At 45.8% G+C, this 11,628-nt stretch overlaps 1 protein-coding gene across 1 annotated transcript; it reads left to right on the top strand.

The window, feature by feature from the left end:
• Positions 1 to 796: 796 nt before the first annotated feature.
• Positions 797 to 9,355, top strand: LOC8032546 (cephalotocin receptor 2-like). Its single transcript, XM_029982102.2, has 2 exons — positions 797 to 1,681; positions 8,750 to 9,355. Exons 1-2 carry the CDS (start codon positions 830 to 832, stop codon positions 8,951 to 8,953), a joined length of 1,056 nt encoding a protein of 351 aa, XP_029837962.2. The 5' UTR covers positions 797 to 829; the 3' UTR covers positions 8,954 to 9,355.
• Positions 9,356 to 11,628: the final 2,273 nt, after the last annotated feature.

Below are 11,628 nucleotides of genomic sequence, written 5' to 3'. Positions count from 1 at the left end.
TTGTGTTGCCGGATAGAGTTGTCAAACCGTTGCCTCAGTGTAACAGGGCCTAAACGGTCCAAAAGGAGAGAAAGGAGGAACTCCCTTTGTGTACCCGCACGGTGCCATCCTCCCCCTAGAAGATAAGCCCGTCACTCAAAATTCGTACAAGAGTTGCTTCCTTCCCCCCTCTCCCACCCGTGGCTTCCGCAGTACTGCACGGAACTATCCTTCGTTTAGCCCTAAGGAAAACAGTGCTGTGGAAGCTACGTGCTCGTTGGGCCAGTGAAACTTCTATCTTTCCCCACTTGATCACGCTCCCTCGCGCATAGCCACGTGCAGAGAATGGGGTTAGGTGATGAAAGGGAGGCGGCTGATTTGTTCAGCAAGCGCGTAGCTCCCACCGCTCTGTCAGCTTAGGGGTGAACGGAGTATAGTGAGATATTGTAGTGGCGCAGTGCTCGTATTCTTTGGGTACCACGGATGTATCACAGTGAAAATGCAGAGAGCTTTCGAAGGACATGAGGTACGAAAGAGTCCGCTATGTTTTCAAACGTTTTTACCGAAAAGCAGGCTTTTTACTTTCTACCTTCTGTCTTTTGGCTCCCTAAACAATATGCAATTAGTAAAATCCGAATCTAAGTTAATTTATCCCAGCCCCGAAATTCATTTCATGGCCCCTTTAGGTATTGTTTGCTGGTAGTATTGTGTCTATTGAAAAATGGTGTTATTGAAACGTAAAACTCAGTTTTGATATGAAGGTAATACAATTCGTTGCCTTGAATGGTATCTTTGTTTGTATCCTTGATCTAGTGCGAAGTGGAGCCCAGCGGGAGTGAAGAAGTGACCCATGATGGAATTCAGAGGGGAGGCTTTTTCATCCGTGTCTAGCCCAGACATCCTGACATGGACACATCCAAACAACTTCTCACAGACGCTCGAACGTATCCTTCATACATATGCGTCATCTGTCGAAGGCAACAGCTCCTTCTCTTCCGGTGGTTCCCCAAAAAACCAATCAAGATCCGATGATACAGTGCTTGGACCCCGCTACCACAGCCATGTCCGCATCTTCATCATCGTCATCATGATCGCTTTTTCAACTGCGGGGAACAGCGTCGTCTGCTGGAAACTCCTGACGCGTCGCCGCCGGAGGTGTTTGTCCAAAGCCCAAGTGCTCTTCTTGAACCTGGCCGTCGCAGACCTCCTGGTGACCCTGGTCACTATGACATCGCAGATGGTGTGGGAGATCATGGGGAGGATTTGGGTTGCTGGTGACGCCTTCTGTCGAATGTTCAAGGTTCTTCAGACGTTCGCGCTGGCGTCGTCCACCTACGTCATTGTCAGCATCGCTCTCGACCGCCATTCTGCCATCGTGTCGCCGCTGGCCAAGTGCCCCGGACCTTGGAAGTTGGCCACAGCGGCCTGGGTGGCGGCGCTGATGCCCTCTTTGCCGAACATCTATGTGTTTCGGTTGGTGGAAGCGAATTCGGGTGCGCATTATTGCGCGTCCATATTCTACGTAGGGGAGACACCGCTGCTCTACAGACAGTTTTACATGGGAACCGTGTTTATGAGCGTGTTCATCTTGCCTTTGGTGCTTCTTTTTGTACTCTATGGCCGTATACTCTGGGTGATCTGGAGGCAAAGTTCTGCTTTCAATTTACGGGAGCGGACGTCATCTTCGTTACCCAAGGCCAAGGTATCAACTCCTTATTTTGAATTGAAATTCTCGAGATTTTGTTGCTCGCTCATTATTACAAATGTCTTTATAAACATCTTGGAATTAACTTTTACGCTCGTACAGACGTCATAGGACGAGGTCAGCGAGAATTAATCAACTAAACTTTCATCGCAAGTTTATTTCTCAAATAGACATCACAAAAAATAGCAAGCCCTGATATACAGATGTCCAACAATAATTATATTGATCAACAAATAACTGGTATTGTTCCCTATCATTTGTGCCAAAAAATGTAGCACTCATGCGGCACGACCAAATTCACCCCTCACAGCGGAGACAACCATTTAAAAAGGCTATGACCACTTTGGATGGCAAAAAAACAAAAACAAAAAACAAAAAACGTCTTAATAGCTTAAAAGAAATATAAACACACATACTCCCAAGTACGTTTGCTAACATATTGCTTGTAATTTTGGAGATTCAAGGGTAAGCTGCTATAGTTACAACTGAATTATATATATTTATATAATGAGCAAGCACATAATGCACGTGCTGCTCACTTTTCTTCTACAATATAAATGTTAAGAAGGTGACAATTTTAGTCCGCGTATGCAGCATTATAAAATTGGTTAGAGCAGAGGCGTACTTTGCTATACACATTTCTGTAGAGTTACATGTGGGTGGCCAAAGCAATGGGAGGGGGGTGATAGAAGAGAGCCGTGGCTTGACCACTCGTCCCATATGTGTTGTTTTGTGGCAGCTGGAGATACGTCCACGGACCCATTCCGCGTTACGATGGCGGGCGCGCAGGAAGTGAATGCCCGTGGCTCGGAGTCCCGCAGAACTTTGAAGCAATCTAGCAGCCACCCGCACCGTCATCTCTGAATGGCATATGCAGAATTGCTTGCGAAACAAGCCGACAGAAAAAACCTGGGCGCTCTAAAGGCAACCTGCAATTCTGCTTTGTTTGTCGCCATCTAGCGACTAAATCAAGTACCATTTAGTACGCCTGAAAGTGGCGGCTGCATTGTCAAAACATGAGCTATCACTTTGGTGGCGTCGCTTAACCTATGTGTCCGAAGCATGAAATGCTGGGTAGGCCAGGAAGCCGCGGGCCCATAGCATGCCGGTACGGAGCAAGCTACGGCATCTGCGGGCCAATCGGAACAACGGAGGAAGGCACGGGACCGCGTATCGCCAAAGTTAGCTTTTTACTACGAAAAAAAAAAAAAGAGTCAGGGTTTTTGTTGCGTCCCGGTTCAATCGGTGTTTACGAGCGCAACGCTCGTAAACGTAGCGCATATCGAAGCCGTCGGAATGCACCACTGTTCGGCGTAGCGTTCACCGTTTGCCACGTTACAGCGAGACAGGGTATAACTGCGGGCTCTCACTCTGTTGGCGCCGCCTGGCCGATGGCGGCTGGCTACTGGGTAACAGGCTGAAGTTGAGCTAGTTGGTACATAACTCAAAAGTAAACGGTCAGCTAGACGATAGGGACAAAACACAGACAGGGAGAAACAGAAACAGAGACATCATCTAGCTGACCGTTTACTTTTGGCTATTGGGCCATATCAAACACATGATATGAAGTTTTTTCGGTAAGAATCTCACACGGATGAAAGGAGACGACGGCGCCTTCGTGGCGGACGCGATAGCATGTTCGCCGCGTCATTGGTGTACCGCGGTGCGAGGAGGAGAAATGCGTCGCTGCCCATCAGAGCTCGCAGGTTCTTTTGTTTTCTTATTTCCGCGTTCAAAATAACTTCAAAACTATTTGGACGTGCGTGACGTATAATTTCCGTGAGCAAGTTTTCGTGACACTCCGTGAGCAAGTTTTCGTGACACACCGTGAGCAATTTTTCGTGACATCGACTTCCCAACTTTGAACCCCCTTCCAATTTTATTTTGGAACCGCGAGCGACCTCAAACTCTATTGTTTGTAGCATTGGCTGCAGTTTCAGCTTAATAAAGGTGAACGGAATATACACGAACTGAACTTTGTTACGTCAGGCCGCGGTGGCGGCGCGTCGGTCGCTCTTCCGGTCTTGGGCTTTGGGCGGAAGTCACCGTGCGAGACATGCATTCCTGTGTTCTTTTAGAAGAAACCACACACAAAAACCTGCCTGCTCGTCAAAACGCCGCGACGGGGGCTGCACCAAAAGAGTCTGGAAAGGTTTTAAGATCAGTTTTCATGTTTTCTGCCCCCTCCGTTCGTCCGAGACCCTGGTTAGTAGCCGCGAAAAGGCCAAACCAGACGCTGTCGAGCTACGATTGCTTGTACGGGAAACACTTTGAGTTGAATTCGCGGATGTTTCTGGTCCCCCCTCAGATTTATTTGTTTCTTTCCAACATGAACGAGGGAAAACCGCAAAGTTGTCCGGACTGTCCGCGGGCTCAGTGTCTCTTCAAATTCAAACGGCCGCCTGATCGTTCGAAATGTCGTCTACTCTTTCAAACCTCTCTGCTTTTTGTCGTCTGTTCGTTCAATCAAAAGCGGCCCGTAGACCAAACGTGGACCCGGTGATTGCGATAAGAAGTAATTGCAGGCCTCAAAAGACTTTTAAGTAGGCTCGGTGTAAGCAGTATATACAAGATGTTGAACATTGGCATCAGCGGCCATCACCGACTTAATACGCCTGATTCACTTGGTCTGTTTCCGCTACCGATTTTCAGTATCGACGTCGATCATCACCGCTACCGTATACACTTCTGCAGTAGGAGTGACGTCGCGACGTCGCGACCGAGAAAGCGGGAAGAATCTCATCGTGGTGTTGGCGTTCATTCGGCGGCGTTCACGCAAATGAATCGTTGCACGTCAAATTATTTACACAAAGTTTTTCGGCGTAACGAGCCTTGATAAATTCGTTCAGACGACTAAAGTGGTAAGACATTGCTACGAAGACGTAGAATCGACAATTCCAATACGAAAGAAAGTACGGAGACTCACAAAGACGCTGACAACGTGACATTCGAATGGTTTGTTAACGCGGGAAGCGGTGCTTCTTGCCTACACTCCATTCCGCATGCGTTCGAACTGTCGTCTGCTCTATCAAACTTCTCTGCTTTTTGTAGGCTCCTCGTTGAAACAACAGTAGCCCGTAGGCCAAACATTGAGCCGGTAACTGAGATAAAAGTAAGTGCAGGTCTTAAGAAAAATTTAAGTTTGAAGGGGAGTTGGGGTAAGTAGGCTCAATGTAAACAGTTGATACAAAATGATGTTTATCATTGTTACCACTGGCCATCACCGACTTGTAATGCGCAATTCCGCTTGCGATTTTCAGTGTCAACGTTGATCATCTCAGCTATGGTTTATGCTTTTGCACTCCGAGCAACGTCGCGACTGAAAATAGCGAGCAGAATCTCATCGTCTGAGTCAGGCTTTAGCACCCATTCTGCGGCGCCCACGCGGAATGAATCGCCGCACGTCAGATTATTAACGCGAAGGTTTGCGGTGGTAACGAGCCTCTTTAAGTTTTCTGAAGCCCCTTAAGTAGTCAGGCATTGATAGGAAGACGTAGCATAAACAATTCCAACGTGAAAAAGAGCACAGAGACTCACACTGGCGCCGACAGCATCGCCTTCCAATGGTTTGTTTATGGGGGACGGCGAGCTTCTTGCCCACACTCCATCGCGCTGCGCGGCGCCGGTGGCGTTCGCTGGGGGCGCTCCGGTTTGTTTGCAAACATGAGTTGGTCTATATATGTGAACGTTGTAGCTAATTTTGTTCTGGTGAACTAAAAATTCTGGTGATCTAAAGAGAAGTCGCGGTTGTTGCCAAGGATCATTGTGTTACTTTGCACAGCCGTCAATTTCACACCGAAGCATGCACGTAGTAATATATTTTTCATGCGAAAGCATTATATGCCCCATTACGGTGAAATTCAGCGGCGTCGGCGGCGTGATCGAGCGATGCTACCAAAAAGGACCGACGGCGCAAAACAAAAAAATAAAACAACATCCAGGGATTATTTTAATCATTCTTGTCCAGCTCGCTTGCACCTTTGCATTTAATTGCATTATAATTATAACCTTAAATTGCAAGCTTCACCCTTGTTGGTGTTAGACTGGTGGCGGCTGATAAAACCCGTTTGCTCTACTGACGTCTAACCCCTGGTTAGCTCAGTTGGTAGAGCGCTCCACCTGTAATGGAGAGGTCCCGGGTTCGATACCCGGACCAGGCGGATTTTTTCGGTCGCGCACCAGTCACGTAGCTGTGTTTGGAGATTTCTGTTTGTCCTTTGTCCCTCTTGTTCCCCTTCTGCAGGGATTATTTTCATCATTCTTGAAAAATGCTCGGATTGACGTCAAATTTCTGAAGGAGGTTTCTGTAAATAAAGTAAAGATATGGCTTCGTAAAGATAATTTTATACATTTCGGTCTGGGTATGAATCGAACCCGGGCCTTCGGGGTGCGAGGCGGACACGTTTCCCCGACGCCACGGCGGCTCCACTGCCCTGGATGACCAAAGGTGTGCCTAGCGCGTGCGTCATTGCACTGGGGCCAAAATATACGCGAACACACACACCAAAGCAGCAGAAAGAACTTTAATGCCTGTCGAGAACATCAATAGAAAATATTCCACCAAATGGACTATAATGCTTTCGCATTCCCACACGTAAGCAGTATTAAGTGTCTATGCCGAAATTTTTTTTCTAGTTATTTAATGAAAGATTTAGAATATGTACACCGAAAATAAAAGCTAAAAATTACAATAAGAAATTTTTATACAAAAAAAGCTGCGAAACAGGTGAAGAAATCATTTTATAGAGATTATTCACAAATTATTTAAAAACAAACTATTTTATATCAAAAGGCTAAAATTATATAAAAATTATTATATTTAAGTGCATTATACGATTATATAAAGATATGTGTAGCTATCGTTGTAGTTGTGTTACTGTCACACGAACCCAGCAAATGTTTCTAGACGTAGCAAAATTGCACGTAAACATAAACAAAACTCTATGTTTTTATTTATAGTTTCTTTACCAGTTTCCGGTGTCGTGAACTAAATTGTGGTGGCAAAAATTGAATAACATATGATCTCCCAAAGAGGAAAATTTCAACAAACCTTCGCTTAAATTGGGTAGTCAGCTGTCTCCGTTATAGGGACTTAGCCGCAATACTTCTTCTAATGAGACACTTCCAAGAACCGACGAAGGCTGTACAGATGTGCAGCTCTATCGTGGGGTGCAGAAAGTCATGTTTTTACTAGCTTAGCTCTACATTTATGTTTCCTTGCGTTGCGTCCTAAGACCCTCCCCACCCTCCCCCTTCAAAACGATATCAAACTGAGTGTTTTTTTCGGAGCGCAGTAAAATGTTGCTCGACTTAGATCTCAATTCTAGAATGTGGGTGGATTTAATAGATTTCTATGATGCCCATCATGTTTGCAATTGAACTAATACACTTATTATCTTCATTACACCGTTAAATACTAAAAATTAATTAATAACGTAATTACATTAACACTTCTCTTTTCCTAAATTTGTCCTTCAGCGGGGATCAATACCACATCAAGGTTTTTCTGACCGATGCGTATTTGTCTCAACGACTTGGCCCGGGTTTCGTGAAACCTCCCCTATACACTTAGTTGAGTGCTTTTCCCAAAAACATGACTGCCATATATAGTATATATTTTTCAGAAACATATAAAATATGACCCGGACTATCATTGAATGAACTGGCGTGGAAACACCAAACAACGAAACCCTTTGTGGTTATCAGCTTCTATCTGTATTTATTTGTATACGGTATGTATCGATACGTAGAAATAGTAAGCTGGTTTGTTTGCCATCACAATGCTGAACACCGAAGTATCGACTTTCCAGATACTACTTCCCTCGCCCTGTTTCCGCGGTGATGTTAGCCTGAGACTGAGGCAGGAAAAGAGGAAGTTTCAAAGTAGAAGAAAAAGGAACAGTCGAGGATACGTATCCTCGACTGTTCCCTTTTCTTCTGAAGTAGAAGTAGAAGAAGAAACCTCCTTCAAAGTAGAAGAAAAAGGAACAGTCGAGGATACGTATCCTCGACTGTTCCTTTTTCTCCTACTTTGAAACTTCCTCTTTTCCTGCCTCAGTCTCAGGCTAACATCAGAATGGTTCATTTCCACCAGCTCGCCTGCGCACTCACTACAATATCTCTGCATATAGTTTGCAACTGGAGGCAGCGGTGGCGTCCACCGAAAGTTTTCCGCGAGGCTCAAAGCCGAAGAAAAGCTCGCTCAATTTGAGTGGAAGCTTGTCGTCGGTTTCTCTTTAGGAGGTTATATACTACTCAATGTTCGGCTATCGCAAGTTAGTTCAAGGGTTCAAGACACAAAAAACAGTTAAAGAAAGTAAAAAAAAGAAGAAAAAGCTTTTTAATATAATGATATGAAATTTTTACACATTTAGAGAAATTAGTTGCGTTTCTGCATTAATAACACAACTGCAATCATTGCTAAGCATGTATGTTTCTATATATTCGTAAAATGCATTTAAATACGCGCACTTCATAATTTAGGCCATTTTATATGAAATTGTTTGTTGGTAAATATTTTGTAAATGTGTCCGTCAGACGTCTTAGGTGACGTGTTTTGTGGGCTTCTTTAGCATCAAAATTTTGTATCGTAATTCCTAATATTTTGCGTACATGTTTTAAACTTTTTATGAATAAAATACAAAAAGTAATACGTGCAAGATTTTGTGGGAATTGACGGCTGTGAAAATGACCATAGTGAAACCTTGTCAACCTCCCCTCCTCGAGCTTCGAAATGTCATATATCCAGAACAAACTTAACTACAACAATGACACTTAGCGAAATTCCACCGCAAGAACATGGGGTTCACACATTCTTTAAAATAAAAAAGAGCCCTAACCATTGTTGTCTGGCCTGACGTCGAAACACACTACTATAAAAGCTTGCCCTAGAATTCCTAGGAACACAGGGGATATGTTAGCTTTTAGATTTATTCTGATAAATGAAAAACCGTATTCTGCCCATTCAAAATGGCCGCCGTAAGACCGGAGCCTTAAATGATTCGACCACTAAGCGCGAACTTATATTTTGTGGCTGAGCTGTCTTACATGCCGGTTCATTTGCAGATCAAGACCCTCAGGATGACCGTGCTTGTCTTCGGGGCCTTCATCGTGACGAACGTTCCCTACATGGTCCAGGAGATGGTACTGGCCTTCTCCGGATCCTCGGGTGCCCTCAGCAGCAGCATCGTGGCGCTCTTCGGCGTGATCTCGGCTTCCAACAGCGCCATCAACCCATACATCTACATCTTGTTCCATACAAGGAAATAGAAGCGAATCGTGTCGCTTTTCCCCGACGGCGTCGCCGGACAGAGCGCCCGGCAGGGACAGCTGGAAAGCTGTCTTGACCACGGAATGTCGTCTTATCAAAGCCTGTCGCGCCAGACACTGTCCACCTGAGACGCAGACTCAATTCCCTGCAACAGCCAACCTTGGAGCACTGATGGCGTGAACGAAAGGGAGCCTCTGCACACCTTTTCTACAGGGGCGCCGCCATCTTGAATGTCGTCACTTCCAGTATGGACGAAAACATTACTTTGTCCTCAAGCCAATAGAAGAAATTAAGATTATTAGCGTGGCCGTCACCCACTCGTTTTGCCTCACCTTTAGTTCTTTACTATTTCCAGGTTGAAAATGTTTCATTCTTTTTTCCTCGCCCACACCGGACGTGTCCACCGGGTGGCTGGGTACGAAAGTAAAAAGAACATGTCTATATACCCCCGAGCGCATCAGACGTCACACTGCGGCGGTGACGCTGCAGTCGGCTTTGTGCACACGCAGACGGTTTTCTTTTGTGGACAAACGCCGGCTTGTTTGCAAAAAGAACGTTGGTCGATATGCAGTATTCCCTGGAGGCCATAGCGGAGTCCGCGACCGGCGGGCGCTGCTGGCGGCGAGCTGCCACGGTTCTTTTGCGACGTACATAACGCACTATCGACATTTCCTGTTATACGAGACTATAAATACGAGCTCGTACTAAGCATGTTCCACGAATAGCGCAGTCAAATATGGCATCCAGTGACGCCATATTTGAGTGTAGCAGCCTGGACCTCTTTAACGAGTTTTGCTTCGACGAGTTCCCCTATGACGAATGGACCTTTTGTAGAAACATCGGTTCGAGAGTAAATGGTTCTAGTACCCTCTCTCTCTTCCATCTTGCCGAGCAGAGAGGGAGGATGGTTTTTTTGTGTCGACTTCTGGGCAGAAGATAACCCACGATGGGGACAAAGGCAAGTTTGGGGGAGCCGTATCTCGGTCAGAGCGGCTCAATGGGAGAACAGGATGTGGCTGATAATTTGGGTGTCGAACTGGTGCGAGAGTTCTTGCGCGCGCGTTGTTTTCTAGCCAGTTAGTCTCGAACCCAGCCGCGTGTCTAGGTGGCAGCACATATTCGCCAAAAGGTTCATTGGCCTACTCGACGAATGGGCCGCCAACGAGTTGGGCGTCGACGACTTGGCGATCAACGAACCCCTTCCTCGCTTCCTAATGGCGTCCTTTATGTCCGCAAGTTTTTCACTACGGAATTATTTAACCAAGCCTTCAACAGGGGAACGGTAAACCCAAAAGTGGTAAATTAAGATGATGAGTGATTTGTTATCCGGGTTTTGTAATCAATAACAGAGAGTACGAAAAGCGTTTTGAAAATGACACAAAAATCGGCCGTTTTGAAACTCTGAAGTATTCGGAAAAGTATGCCGGTTACTTTTTCAACATAGTGTAATACGCCAAAACAAGGACGAAAACGAAGGAAGAACTGGACAGGACGCTGCTTAACTTTCAACTGAATGGTTTATTTGGATGACACAGCGGTTCTAAAAATATAAAAGCAGCACACTTGCCAGAGCACAAAGATATGGTCTAAAAACACGCCTCCCTCAAATGCCAGCGTCATTGGTTCTTGAAATAGTAGAATTCTTTATCAGACAAGGACAAGGAGGGTGCGCTTACACTAGAATTGTCGTGGTGGGACTTAATCAGAAAGGCTTCGTGAATTTCTCTGGCTGTTTTTGTTTTGTAATGGCCCATGACACAGCTGTCACCAAAGATGGGGCTGCACTTTCCAGAGTTGGGCCCGCAATCGCAACGGTCACAGCGGACCGCTAGGTGGCCAGACGTGGACGGCCTCATCACCAACGAATGCTCTCTGACCCTATCATTGATGCACTTCCCCGTCTGGCCAACGTACATCTTACCGCATGACAGGGGAATTTTGTACGTGACACCAGTGACACACTGGCGGAACTTAGTGACATGTTTTTTGCAGGACTCTTGCGGCACAACCGATTCATCTCCCAACCTGCTTATCCTTTTACACAGCGAAGGTAGTTTGTTCGGTGCAGAATAAATGATTGGCATGTCAAAGCGATGGGCCACCTTCTTCATTTTGTGGGACATCTTGTGAGTGTAAGCCGAGACAGCAGCCCTACCTACCCTCGTCGGAGCCCTTTCGCACACTGTGCTGTTGTCTTTTTTTCTTTTTTTTTGTTAAGGTATCGGAAACATGTTAAGGTCTCGGAAACAAGAACATGCCGGGGGTGCCCTGCCTCTTCAAGTCTGCTGAGCTGAGAATAAAAACTGTTTTTCATCAGGTGTGAACAAGATTTTCTTAGCGCGGCCCTTAGGCAAGACGAAGCAATGCCCCTCTTCACCAACTTGCAGTGCGCCGAGCTGAACGGCAACATTACGTCTTGGAACGGGGCTCATACGCCCAGCAGGCATGCTTCGCACAGAAATAAACCCAAGATCGAAAAACTGCAGCCGACCACATACCGATGTCTCGTGGATGAATTTTAAGCCAAAACCACAGCTTGCGAACAGATTTAAAAAACCCGCGATCGCTTGATCATCCGCAATTACTTGGCGGGACACACTCACCGAATAATAATCTACGTAACGAAAAACGTTTACATGTTTCCTCTGTTGCATTTTTTACAGATATACGCTTG

Source organism: Ixodes scapularis, unplaced genomic scaffold (assembly GCF_016920785.2).
Source record: "Ixodes scapularis isolate PalLabHiFi unplaced genomic scaffold, ASM1692078v2 PGA_scaffold2__306_contigs__length_199485367, whole genome shotgun sequence".
In the NCBI taxonomy this organism is placed as follows: domain Eukaryota; kingdom Metazoa; phylum Arthropoda; class Arachnida; order Ixodida; family Ixodidae; genus Ixodes; species Ixodes scapularis.
This window is presented reverse-complemented; position numbering and strand designations above follow the sequence as displayed.

What these genes read in the sequence shown, in the direction of transcription:
- LOC8032546 (XM_029982102.2), top strand. Translation starts at nt 830, where the DNA reads ATGATGGAATTCAGAGGGGAGGCTTTTTCATCCGTGTCTAGCCCAGAC. An exon ending in CTTCGTTACCCAAGGCCAAG is followed by an intron (nt 1,682 to 8,749) that starts GTATCAACTCCT and finishes GTTCATTTGCAG; the next exon opens with ATCAAGACCCTCAGGATGAC.